Source organism: Triticum urartu, chromosome 1A (genome assembly GCF_056163025.1).
Source record: "Triticum urartu cultivar PI428250 chromosome 1A, HENAU_Tu73, whole genome shotgun sequence".
In the NCBI taxonomy this organism is placed as follows: Eukaryota; Viridiplantae; Streptophyta; class Magnoliopsida; order Poales; family Poaceae; genus Triticum; species Triticum urartu.
Genome location: NC_141873.1, coordinates 492,737,924 through 492,751,462, shown reverse-complemented (window position 1 = coordinate 492,751,462; position 13,539 = coordinate 492,737,924). Strand labels below are relative to the sequence as shown.

At 45.7% G+C, this 13,539-nt stretch overlaps 1 protein-coding gene across 1 annotated transcript; it reads right to left on the bottom strand.

Moving 5' to 3' along the window:
- Window positions 1-10,739: 10,739 nt before the first annotated feature.
- On the bottom strand, window positions 10,740-11,976 carry LOC125521579 (proline-rich family protein). Its single transcript, XM_048686642.2, has 3 exons — window positions 11,680-11,976; window positions 11,459-11,593; window positions 10,740-11,357 (listed from the first exon to the last, which is right to left on the bottom strand). The coding sequence occupies exons 1-3, from the start codon at window positions 11,881-11,883 to the stop codon at window positions 11,013-11,015; spliced, it is 684 nt and encodes a 227-aa protein (XP_048542599.2). The 5' UTR covers window positions 11,884-11,976; the 3' UTR covers window positions 10,740-11,012.
- Between the last annotated feature and the right edge of the window lie 1,563 nt (window positions 11,977-13,539).

Below are 13,539 nucleotides of genomic sequence, written 5' to 3'. Positions count from 1 at the left end.
AGAAGTTTGATACTTGGTAATTGTTTTGAGATATGGAGATGGTGATATTAGAGTCATGCTAGTTGAGCAGTTGTGAATTTGAGAAATACTTGTGTTGAAGTTTGTGATTCCCGTAGCATGCACGTATGGTGAACCGTTATGTGACGAAGTCGGAGCATGATTTATTTATTGATTGTCTTCCTTATGAGTGGCGGTCGGGGACGAGCGATGGTCTTTTCCTACCAATCTATCCCCCTAGGAGCATGCACGTAGTACTTTGTTTTGATAACTAATATATTTTTGCAATAAGTATGTGAGTTCTTTATGACTAATGTTGAGTCCATGGATTATACGCACTCTCACCCTTCCACCATTGCTAGCCTCTCTAGTACCGCACAACTTTCACCGGTACCATAAACCCACCATATACCTTCCTCAAAACAACCACCATACCTACCTATTATGACATTTCCATAGCCATTCCGAGATATATTGCCATGCAACTTTCCACCGTTCAGTTTATTATGACACGCTTCATCATTGTCATATTGCCTTGCATGATCATGTAGTTGACATCATATTTGTGGCAAAGCCACCGTTCATAATTCTTCCATACATGTCACTCATGAGTCATTGCACATCCCGGTACACCGCCGGACGCATTCATATAGAGTCATATTTTGTTCTAAGTATCGAGTTGTAATTCTTGAGTTGTAACTAAATAAAAGTGTGATGATCATCATTATTAGAGCATTGTCTCATGTGAGGAAAGGATGATGGAGACTATGATTCCCCCACAAGTCGGGATGAGACCTCGGACTAAAAAAAAGAAAAAAAAGAGGCCATAAAAAAGAGAGAAAGGCCCAAATAAAAAAATTGAGAGAAAAAGAGAGAAGGGGAAATGCTACTATCCTTTTACCACACTTGTGCTTCAAAGTAGCACCATGATCTTCATGATAGAGAGTCTCCTATGTTGTCACTTTCATATACTAGTGGGAATTTTTCATTATAGAACTTGGCTTGTATATTCCAATGATGGGCTTCCTCAAAATGCCCTAGGTCTTCGTGAGCAAGCGAGTTGGATGCACACCCACTAGTTTATTTTGTTGAGCTTTCATACATTTATAGCTCTAGTGCATCCGTTGCATGGAAATCCCTACTCACTCACATTGATATCTATTGATGGGCATCTCCATAGCCCGTTGATACGCCTAGTTGATGTGAGACTATCTTCTCCTTTTTGTATTCTCCACAATCACCATTCTATTCCACCTATAGTGCTATGTCCATGGCTCACGCTCATGTATTGCGTGAAGATTGAAAAAGTTTGAGAACATCACAATTTGAAACAATTGCTTGGCTTGCCATCGGGGTTGTGTATGATTTAAATATTTTGTGTGGTGAAGATAGAGCATAGCCAGACTATATGATTTTGTAGGGATAGCTTTCTTTGGCCATGTTATTTTGAGAAGACATGATTACTTGGTTAGTATGCTTGAAGTATTATTATTTTTATGTCAATATTAAACTTTTTTCTTGAATCTTATGGATTTGAATATTCTTGCCACAATAAAGAGAACTACATGGATAAATATGTTAGGTAGCATTCCACATCAAAAATTCTGTTTTTATTATTTACCTACTCGAGGACGAGCAGGAATTAAGCTTGGGGATGCTCATACGTCTCCAACGTATGTATAATTTTTGATTGTTCCATGCTATTATATTATCAACCTTGGATGTTTTATATGCATTTATATGCTATTTTATATGATTTTTGGGACTAAACTATTAACCTAGATCCCAGTGCCAGTTTCTGTTTTTTTCCTTGTTTTAGAGTATCGCAGAAAAGGAAAATCAAACGGAGTCCAATTGACCTGAAACTTCACGGAACTTATTTTTGGACCAGAAGAATCCCACGGAGTATCGGAGTTGGACCAGGAGAGTCCCAGGCTGCCCACGAGGGTGGGGGCGCGCCCCCTGCCTCGTGGACAGCCCAGAGGTCCACCGATGTACTTCTTCCTCCCATATAGACCCATATACCCTAAAAACTTCGGGGAGCACAATAGATCGGGAGTTCCGCCGCCAGAAGCCTTCGTAGCCACCGGAAACCAATCTAGACCCGTTCTGGCACCCTGCCAAAGGGGGAATTCCTCTCCGATGGCCATCTTCATCATCCCGGTGCTCTCCATGACGAGGAGGGAGTAGTTATCCCTCGGGGCTGAGGGTATGTACCAGTAGCTATGTGTTTGATCTCTCTCTCTCTCTCTCTCTCTCGTGTTCTTGAGGTGATACGATCTTGATGTATCGCGAGCTTTGCTATTATAGTTGGATCTTATGATGTTTCTCCCCCTCTACTCTCTTGTAATGAATTGAGTTTTCCCTTTGAAGTTATCTTATCGGATTGAGTCCTTAAGGATTTCCGATCCACTTGATGTATGTTTTGGTGATCAACTTGCGGGTTCCGCCCAAAACCTATGCATAGGGATTGGCACACGTTTTCGTCTTGACTCTCTGGTAGAATCTTTGGGGCACTCTTTGAGGTCTTATGTGTTAGTTGAATAGATGAATCTGAGATTGTGTGATGCATATCGTATAATCATACCCATAGATACTTGAGGTGACATTGGAGTATCTAGGTGACATTAGGGTTTTGGTTGATTTGTGTCTTAAGGTGTTATTCTAGTACGAACTCTAGGGCTGTTTGTGACACTTATAGGAATAGCCCAACGGATTGATTGGAAAGAATAACTTTGAGGTGGTTTCGTACCCTACCATAATCTCTTTGTTTGTTCTCCGCTATTAGTGGCTTTGGAGTGACTCTTTGTTGCATGTTGAGGGATAGTTATGTGATCCAATTATGTTATTATTGTTGAGAGAATTTGCACTAGTGAAAGTATGAACCCTAGGCCTTGTTTCAACGCATTGCAATACCGTTTGTGCTCACTTTTATCATTAGTTACCTTGCTGTTTTTATATTTTCAGATTACAAAAACCTTTATCTACCATCCATATACCACTTGTATCACCATATCTTCGCCGAACTAGTGCACCTATACAATTTACCATTGTATTGGGTGTGTTGGGGACACAAGAGACGCTTTGTTATTTGGTTGCAGGGTTGCTTGAGAGAGACCATCTTTATCCTACGCCTCCTACGGATTGATAAACCTTAGGTCATCCACTTGAGGGAAATTTGCTACTGTCCTACAAACCTCTGCACTTGGAGGCCCAACAACGTCTACAAGAAGAAGCTTGTGTAGTAGACATCATGTTACTATCTACAAAGCTCGACTTGTCGAAAATGGTTTTTTTGACAAATTCAAGATGTTGACTACGATGAGATTTTCTCACTCGTATCGATGCTTAAAGTCTGTCCGAATCATGTTAGCAATTGCCACATTTTATGATATCTGACAAATGGATATGAAAACTGCATTCCATAATGGATTTATTAAAGAAGAGTTGTATATGATACAACCAGAAGGTTTTGTCAATCCTAAAGGTGCTAACAAATTGTGCAAGCTCCAGCGATCCATCTATGGACTGGTGCAAGCCTCTCGGAGTTGGAATATAGGATTTGATAAGTTGATCAAAGCATATAGTTTTATACAGACTTGTGGTGAAGCCTGTATTTACAAGAAAGTTAGTGGGAGCACTACAGCCTTTTTGATAAGTATATGTGAATGACATATTGTTGATCAGAAATGTTGTAGAATTTTCTAGAAAGCATAAATGAGTGTTTGAAAGGAGTTTTTCGAAGAAAGACCTCGGTGAAGCTGCTTACATATTGGGCATCAAGATCTATAGAGATAGATCAAGACGTTTGATAAGTTTTTTCAATGAGTACATACCTTGACAATATTTTCAAGTAGTTCAAAATGGAACAGTCAAAAAAGGATCTGTATTGCAAGGTGTAAAGTTGAGTAAGACTCAAAACACGACCACGACAGAAAATAGAAAGAGAATGGAAGTCATTCCCTATGCCTCAGCCATAGGTTCTATAAAGTATGCTATGCTGTATACCAAACCTATTGTGTACCTTGCCACGAATTTGGCAAGGGGGTATGATATTGATCCATGAGTGGATCACTGGACAACGGTCAAAATTATCCTTAGAAGACTAAGAAGATATTTCTCGGTTATGGAGGTGATAAAGAGTTCGTCGTAAAGAGTTGCGCCGATGCAAGCTTTTACACCGATCCGAACGACTCTAAGTCTGAATCTGGATACATATTGAAAGTGGGAGCAATTAGCTAGAGTAGCTCCATGCAGAGCATTATAGACATAAAAAATTTGCAAAATACATACGACTCTGAATGTGACAGACCCGTTGACTAAACTTCTCTCACAAGCAAACCATGATCACACCTTAGTGCTCTTTGGGTGTTAATCACATGGCGATGTGAACTAGATTATTGACTCTAGTAAACCCTTTGGGTGTTGGTCACATGGCGATGTGAACTATGAGAACTAATCACATAAAGATCTAAACTATTTGTTTTAAATCACATGACGATGTGAACTAGATTAGCGACTCTAGTGCAAGTGGGAGACTGAAGGAAATATGCCCTAGAGGAAATAATAAAGTTGTTATTTATATTTCCTTATATCATGATAAATGTTTATTATCCATGCTAGAATTGTATTAACCAGAACTTAGTACATGTGTCAATACATAGACAAAACAGAGTGTCCCTAGTATGCCTCTACTTGACTAGCTCGTTAATCAAAGATGGTTATGTTTCCTAACCATATACATGTGTTGTCATTTGATGAACATGATCGCATCATTAGAGAATGATGTGATGGACAAGACCCATCCGTTAGCTTAGCATAATGATCGTTAGTTTTATTGCTATTGCTTTCATCATGACTTATACATGTTCCTTTGACTATGAGATTATGCAACTCCCGAATGCCGGAGGAACACCTTGTGTGCTATCAAATGTCACAACGTAACTGGGTGATTATAAAGATGCTCTACAGATGTCTCCGAAGCTGTTTGTTGGGTTGGCATAGATCTAGATTAGGATTTGTTACTCTGTGTATCGGAGAGTGGGCCCTCTCGGTAATGCACATCACTATAAGCCTTGCAAGCAATGTGACTAGTGAGTTAGTTGTGGGATGATGCATTATAGAATGAGTAAAGAGACTTGTCGGTAATGAAATTGAACTAGGTATGATGATACCGACGGTCGAATCTCGGGCAAGTAACATACCGATGACAAAGGGAACAACGTATGTTGTTATGTGGTTTGACCGATAAAGATCTTCGTAGAATATGTAGGAGCCAATATGAGCATCCAGGTTCCGCTATTGGTTATTGACCGGAGATGTGTCTCGGTCATGTCTACATAGTTCTCGAACCCGTAGGGTCCACATGCTTAACGTTCAATGACGATTTGTATTATGAGTTATGTGATTTGATGTACCGAAGTTTGTTCGGAGTCCCGGATGAGATCACGGACATGACGAGGAGTCTCGAAGTGGTCGAGAGGTAAAGATCCATATATTGAAAGGCTATATTCGGACACAGGACGTGTTCCGGGTGATACCGAGTCACAGGAAGGTGTTCCGGGCAACCCAAGGCAAATATATGGGCTTAATGGGCCAAGTAAGGGAACACACCAGCCCACAAGGGGCTAGTGCGCCCCCTATAGGGCCAGCCACGTGGGGAGAAAGGAAAAGGAGAGGAGGAAAAGGAAAGTATGAAGTAGGACTCCTACTTCCTTCCCCTACCCCCTCCTTCCTTCCCCCCTTGTCCAAATATGGTAAAGGGGGGGGGGCGAATTAGACTAGGGTGCCCAAGTAGGATTCCTCCTACTTGGGCGCGCCCTAGGCTGCCTCCCTCCCTCTCCCTCGTTTATATACGTGGGGAGGGAACCCCTAGAACACACATCAATTGTTTCTAGCCGTGTGTGGTGCCTCCCTCCACAGTTAACACCTCGGTCATATCGTCATAGTGCTTAAGCGAAGCCCTGCGCCGGTAACTTCATCATCACCGTTGCCACGCCGTCCTGCTGACGGAAATCTCCCTCGTACTCAGCTGGATCAAGAGCTCGAGTGACGTCATCATGTTGAACGTATGCTGAACACGGAGGTGCCATACGTTCGGTACTTGGATCGGTTGGATCATGAAGACGTTCGACTACATCAACCGTGTTACTAAACGCTTCTGCTTTCGGTATACAAGGGTACATGGACACACTCTCCCCGCTCGTTGTTATGCTTCTCCTAGATGGATCTTGCGTGATCGTAGGAATTTTTTTGAAATACTACGTTCCCCAACAAATACTATTGTTTCAGATAGTGATACTAAATTTCTTAGCCACTTTTGGAGATGTTTATGGGCTAAGTTGGGGACTAAACTGCTTTTTAGTACTACTTGTCAACCCCAAACCGATGAACAAACTGTAGTAGTCAATAGAACATTGTCTACTATGCTTAGGGCTGTTTTGAAGAATAATAAGAAAATGTGGGAAGAATGCTTGCCTCATATTAAATTTGCTTATAATCGTTCATTGCATTCTACTACTAAGATGTGCCCATTTGAAATTGTGTATGGTTTCCTACCTCGTGCACCTATTGATTTGTTGCCTCTTCCATCTTCGAAGAAGTTTAATTTTGATGCTAAACTATGTGCTGAATTGATTTTAAAAATGCATGAGTTAACTAAGGAAAACACTGAGCGCATGAATGCTAAATATAAACTTGCTAGAGATAAGGGTAGAAAACATGTTGTGTTTGCACCTGGAGATCTTGTTCGGTTACATTTGCGTAAGAATAGATTTTATAATTTGCGCAAATCAAAGCTAATGCCACGTGCTGATGGTCCTTTTAAGGTGTTAGAGACAATAAATGATAATGCATATAAACTTGAGCTGCCTGCAGATTTTGGGGTTAGTCCCACTTTTAACAGTGCAGATTTGAAGTCTTATTAGGGTGAGGAAGATGAGCTTCCGTCGAGGACGACTTCATTTCAAGAAGGGGAGGATGATGAGGACACCAATACCATTGTTACACCCACAACCCCTGCTGTTGGAAATATGCCCTAGAGGCAATAATAAAATGGTATTATTATATTTCCTTGTTCATAATAATTGTCTATTGTTCATGCTATAATTGTGTTATCCGGAAATCGTAATACATGTGTGAATACATAGACCACAACATGCCCCTAGTGAGCCTCTACTTGACTAGCTCGTTGATCAATAGATGGTCACAGTTTCCTGACCATGGACATTGGATGTCATTGATAACGGGATCACATCATTAGAAGAATGATGTGATGGACAAGACCCAATCCTAAGCCTAGCACAAGATCGTGTAGTTCGTCTGCTAAAGCTTTTCTAATGTCAAGTATCTTTTCCTTAGACCATGAGATTATGCAACTCCTGAATACTGTAGGAATACTTTGGGTGTGCCAAACGTCACAACGTAACTGGGTGGCTATAAAGGTGTGCTACGGGTATCTCCGAAAGTGTCTATTGGGTTGGCACGAATCGAGACTGGGATTTGTCACTCCGTATGACGGAGAGGTATCTCTGGGCCCACTCGGTAAGACATCATCGTAATGAGCTCAATGTGACTAAGGGGTTGGTCACGGAATGATGTGTTATGGAACGAGTAAAGAGACTTGCCGTAACGAGATTGAACGAGGTATCGGTATACCGACGATCGAATCTCGGGCAAGTAACGTACCGATTGACAAAGGGAATTGTATACGGGATTGCTTGAGTCCTCGACATCATGGTTCATCTGATGAGATCATCGTGGAACATGTGGGAGCCAACATAGGTATCCAGATCCCGCTGTTGGTTATTGGCCGGAGAGTTGTCTCGGTTATGTTTGCATGGTTCCCGAACCCGTAGGGTCTACACACTTAAGGTTCGATGACGCTAGGGTTATTAGGAAGATTTGTATGTGATTACCGAATGTTGTTCGGAGTCCCGGATGAGATCCTGGACGTCACGAGGACTTCCGGAATAGTCCGGAGGTGAAGATTTATATATGGGAACTCATCATACGGTCACCGGAAATATTCGGGGGGTATGCCGGTATTGTACCGGGACCACCGGAGGGGTTCCGGGGGTCCACCGGGAGGGTCCACCTGCCCCGGAGGACCTTATGGGCTGTAGGTGGAAGGGAACCAGCCCCTAGTGGGCTGGGCGCCATCCCACCCTAGGGCCCATGCGCCTAGGGTTTGGGGGGAACCCTAAAGGGGGGGCACCCTTGCTTGGGGGGCAAGCCCCCTCCCCCTTGGCCGCTCCCCCTCTAGATCTCATCTAGAGGGGACGGCCCCCCTTCCCCCTTCTCCCTATAAATAGAGGGGCGAAGGGGGGGCTGCAGCACCACATCCAAGGCGCAGCCCCTCCCCTCCCCAACACCTCTCCTCCTCCGCGTGAGCTTGGCGAAGCCTTGCCAGAGAACTGCCACTCCATCACCACCACACCGTCGTGCTGTTGTTGGAGCCTTCTTCCTCAACCTCTCCCTCCTCCTTGCTGGATCAAGGCGCGGGAGACGTCACCGGGCTGCACGTGTGTTGAACGCGGAGGCACCGTTGTTCGGTGCTTAGATCGGATTCGGCCGCGATCTGAATCGCTACGTGTACGACTCCTCCAACCGCGGTCTTGCAACGCTTCCGACTCGCGATCTTCAAGGGTATGAAGATGCACTCCCCTCTCTCTCATTGCTAGTTACTCCATAGATTGATCTTGGTGATGCGTGGAAAATTTTAATTTCTGCAACGATCCCCAACACTTGCTGCTATACATACTGGACCAATTACTAGAGGTCGCGCACGCTGATTGAATTACCAGGTACTTCTGTTTCTTGGTAACGATTCTAATGCTCATGAGAATATGATACTGCCTAAATTGGATACATTTGTTTTGCTTACAAATGAAGGGCCTAGGTTGGACAAGAAAGATGAACCTTGGAGCAAGTTCAAGCATGAAGATGATGGCATGCACAAGGGGAACAAAAACGGAGTTACAAGTGATGATTCCAGGACTTTGAAGCCACCATAATGAGTGCATGAAGCCTTGGACGAAATATACAAGATGCCACTCCATAAATTTCGTCCAGAGGCTATTCTACGTGCCGCGTCACCTTATTTTTGGGCCAGACACATATAATTTTGAAATACTTAATTATAGGTTATTTTTAGAGTCCGTATGTGTGGGGAAACAATAGTTAGGGTTGGTTTCGGACCCCTCCTCCAAGGGCCACGAAATTCCCCCCTCTTTCCTCCATATATACAACCCTTAGGGCATCGTTTAGACTTTGGGGTTTTGTTTAGATTAAAAGTTCGCCATAGCTGCAACTTCGCGTACTTCATTTGTGTTCAACGACCAGACCAAGGCATCACAGAACCCCACTTGATCAATAAAGCTTTCCTCTTTTATTCGCAATATTCAGATTGCAATTTCAGTTTCTTGCTTGTTCTTCGTTTGCTCGCAGGAAATAGACCCTCGTGGTCAGGTTGATCGTGCTCCGACGTGGTCAATAACCTCTCGGAGTTGGTTTAGCGATTACTAAGGCGCGACGTCCTCGCACGTTCGTAGTCGGATCGTGAAAGTCTACTCCACCATAAACGATAGTCACCATCTCATCAAAAGACGGGACACCTTCGCCCCTATCAAGTGGTAGGCACAAAATCCTTGGCACAAAGACGCGGCTTGAATGGAGTTCCATCCCTTGGCCTTGGTCGGGCACCCCCATCCCTTGAGATCGCACTGATAAGCTGTGTTCCTCGGCCTGCACTGAGATCTCTCTGGGAAATGGGCAGCTTGTGCATTTCTAGTATGGTCGTTGGTTGGAAGGCATTACTCCACTCAATATTGCTCCTGATCTGTTCGTCATGGCTCGACGGAAAAATTTAACTGTAAAGGAGGCACTTGATCGTGGCCGCTGGATGAAGGGCCTGGAGAGGATTGCTTCTGAAGAGCTGCTCGACCAATTTGTCAAGTTGTGGGAGCTGCTCCAACACATAGTGCTCTCTGTTGTCCCCGACTCCATTCGGTGGAGGTTCTCCGCTGCCACCTCCTACAAGGCTTAGTTTTTAGGCCGCAATTCTGAGCCGCAACTGCTCTCTGTGTGGAAGGGCAGGGCCGAGCCGAAGGTTAAATTCCACCTCTGGTTATTGTCCAGAACAAAATCGGGACGGCTGGTAGGCTTGCCATGAGGGGATGGCCACACACCGAGAAGTGCACGTTCTATGATCAGATCATCTAGTCGGCTGCCCATCTTTCTTTGAGCTGCCCTTTTGCCCACGAGGTTTGGTTCTCCTTTCAACAAGTGCTCCTGAGGCTACTAATGTTGCTTCTACCTCAATAACTATTAAGGGTTGGTGGAAGAGGGTTTGGAGTCTACGCAACAACCCAACTACACGCACGCAGATCACCTCGGCTGTTTACGTCGCTTGGAATCTTTAGAAAGAGAGAAATAGGCAGTCTTTTGAAGGAAAGAGATGCTCCCCCGAGACAGAGATGAAATAGCAGTGTGCCAATGTTCAAGGAGGCTACTGTTTAGTGTGGGTTGTATTTCCTTTTCTTGTTTCCTGAGTTTTTGTTCTTCGTAGTGTGTGGTTCTTGATGCTCTGTGCAACGACTAGAACTACTGCCATGCACCTTCAAGAAAAAAAAGGTTGGCTTTCAGACTGTGAAAACGAATCACCACCTGAGCCCTGCTGACTAATGTTATACCTGTATCATTATTCCTTCTGAATATATATACTGGCAATAGTTGCCGGTTGCTAAAAAACTGGAGTATATTTTCGTGGAGATGTTGTAACATGATTGCAACTGGTATGCAAGATAAGTAACTGAACGCCAAGCCAACCACCCGGCATAGACCGCGTATACAAAATAAAGAGTAGGCTTCACTCATGAGTGAAGAACGGCACCTCAAACTCTCCAAACTCTAGCGTTGTATCGAATTGCTAACACACAAGCTCGTGCCCGTCGTCCACATCAAATTTATGCTTCGATTATTTCCGTCTCACGCTCACCGTGTATATCATTATCAGCTCACGACGACGGCTGCTCCGCGGTTGCCGAAGGTTCAGCCTCTAAGGTGGATGAATCAGAAGGCGCCTCCTCGGGCGCGGCCGGTTCCACAACGGGGGGGCTCGACTGGACCGAGAATGCCGCGGCGGCCGGCTGGAACTTGGCGACGTAGTAGCTGAGAGGCGGGCCGGAGTATTGGGTCTGCACGGGCGGCTGGTTCTTGCTCACCTGGATGAGGATGGACGCCGCCCCGGCGACGAAGATGAGGGCCAGCCCGCCCGTGAGCGCCGCGGTGTTCTCGGACCCATCGGACGACGTCCCCGCCGTGCCGGAGCTGATGGCGCTCTCCGCCACGTACACCGCCGGCTGCGCGCGCGCGATTACGCCGTCAGATTGGGATGCCGAGAAGGAGGAAGACAAGGCCCTTGACAAGAATGGAATAGGTAGTAGGAGTAGGTTGCGCGTACCTCGATGGAGTAGATGTTGGTCTGGCCGGCGGTGTCCTTCTCGACGAGGCCGGTCCATCCTTTCTTCTTGGGAGGGAAGGTCCCCACGACCTTGGTCCTCTCCTCCGCCAGCCACTCCACGCTCAGGCTCCCGACCTACGCCGCAGGCATATCCAAGTTCAGATAACAGCAGCAGCAGCAGCAACAACAGCAAGACACGAGTAGCTAGATATGTCCCGTACCTCCTTCTCCGGGGCGCACTCCACGTCGTTGCACTCGGAGTCGTCCGGAGACGAAGAAGCATTGCAGGACAGCGTCAAGAACCTGTTGCCGCCGGTGATGCCCCCTCCTCCTCGAGGAATCGTGGCCTGCTGGGGCTTGCTGCTCCTGAGGAGCACGCAGCTGCTTGCGGAGAGCATGGATTGGGCAGGGCAAGCCATCTTCATCTTCTCTCAATTCTCTCAGTCTCTCTCGCTCGCTCGCTTGCTCTAGCCTTACACACACACACACACCAGAAAACGAGTGAGTGGGAGGATATGGCTGTGGACTCGTGAACACCACAGAATTGCGAGGTACTCGTGGCCTCGGGGCTTTTGTGGAGAGATTTATTTTTCTTTTGGCTTTTCCTCTCCGCTTACCTGCGTGTGGATGGTCAGTCGCCACGTTCTCCTGCTGGTTGCTACGGAATTTTCTCTGGAGCTGCCAACATTTTCTGTAGGTAATTTGGTGGACACTGGCTCCAAATCTCTTCATCGTCGCGTCGCTCCTAGCGGTCGGCCCATCGGCTCTCGTGTGCGTACGCTGTTTTTTTTTGTGCAGGAAATTAAATGCTTTTAATTTATTCAAGCCTCAATGGCCCCCTACATGATGAGCCATCAAGCTAGTCGTCAGGAAGCCAGGGGGAGGCCATCCAGCAACTCGTCACCTCCGGTGTGCGTGCAAGTTTTGCACACAGGTGGGTCGAGAAGTTGAAATTTCTCGATATATGTTGAATAAAGAAAGAATGAAACGATGAGGTTAGCCCTTCAATCTCGGAAAGAATTGGCGCTATCGGAGAGCGCAAAAATCTGCGCGAGTCCCAGAGGTGAACCACTCTAAGCAATCCGCTTCAAATACCACTTGCCATGACCGGAAAGACCATTACACACACATACATGCACGATGTAACTAAATATACTTGGAGATCCTAGCTACTAGCCTAGTAGCACGGGCCCACCATGCGGAAAACCCTCGGGCGACAGGGAAGGCGATCATGAGGGCAAATTTGCGCTAAGGTTTCTCTATGGGGGTGGTGTCTACTCCGATAGCCCGTGAGTCAGCGACAATGCTGATTCTAGGGCGGATCAGTGGCAGGAGTGTGTATATGCTATGGAGAAGCCATGGAAGATTAGAGAGGAAGCAGAGGCGCTGCGACCCCAAAAAAGTTGCCCACACCGAACATGAAGGCAGGGAATCCTCCCAATCTCCAGCTACTGGGAAATTCTCGGAGGAAGCAAAAAGCCTCTCTGGCATCTAGGTGAGATGATCTTGACACAGGAAGAACAAGAGGGACTAATCTTTGAAGAACCAGCCTCGGAGCAAGCCCATGTTGCGAGGTGGTCGGTGGTGGGCAAAGTGTGCTCGCCGCACCCCGCTCAATATACATGCACTAGAGAGAATCATGCAGAGGGCTTGGGGTGCATCTTGAAGCACAGTTGAAGGATATAGGGAGTAACATATTTATGGTTCGGCTTGGAAGTGAAGGTGGTTGGAAACACGTGTTGAGTAATGGACCATGGTAGTTCAATTTCAATGTTATAGTCATCAAGGATTACGAAGGAAATATTCGGCCGTTGGAGATGGTCTTCGATACTATTGAGGCATGGGTTAGGAAGGCTGATCTCCCATTGCACAAGCGGTGTGATTTGGTAGAACTCTTGGGAACTGGCTAAGGGAAGTGGTTTGAGCTGATGTTGATAAAGGTGGAATGGCACGAGCGAAATATCTTCGTGGTTGTGCAAAAATTTCCGTGTATGAGGTGCATCGTTTCTGGCTTGAATCTTGACAAAAAGATCGAGTCTGGACGTGGGTTGACTTCTGCTACGAATGGATCCCTTACTTCT

Coding starts and splice junctions, on each gene's coding strand:
- LOC125521579 (XM_048686642.2), bottom strand. CDS start 11,883: ATGAAGATGGCTTGCCCTGCCCAATCCATGCTCTCCGCAAGCAGCTGC. Junction 11,594..11,679: donor AGTGCGCCCCGGAGAAGGAG/GTACGGGACATA, acceptor CCTGCGGCGTAG/GTCGGGAGCCTGAGCGTGGA. Junction 11,358..11,458: donor CCAACATCTACTCCATCGAG/GTACGCGCAACC, acceptor GCGCGCGCGCAG/CCGGCGGTGTACGTGGCGGA.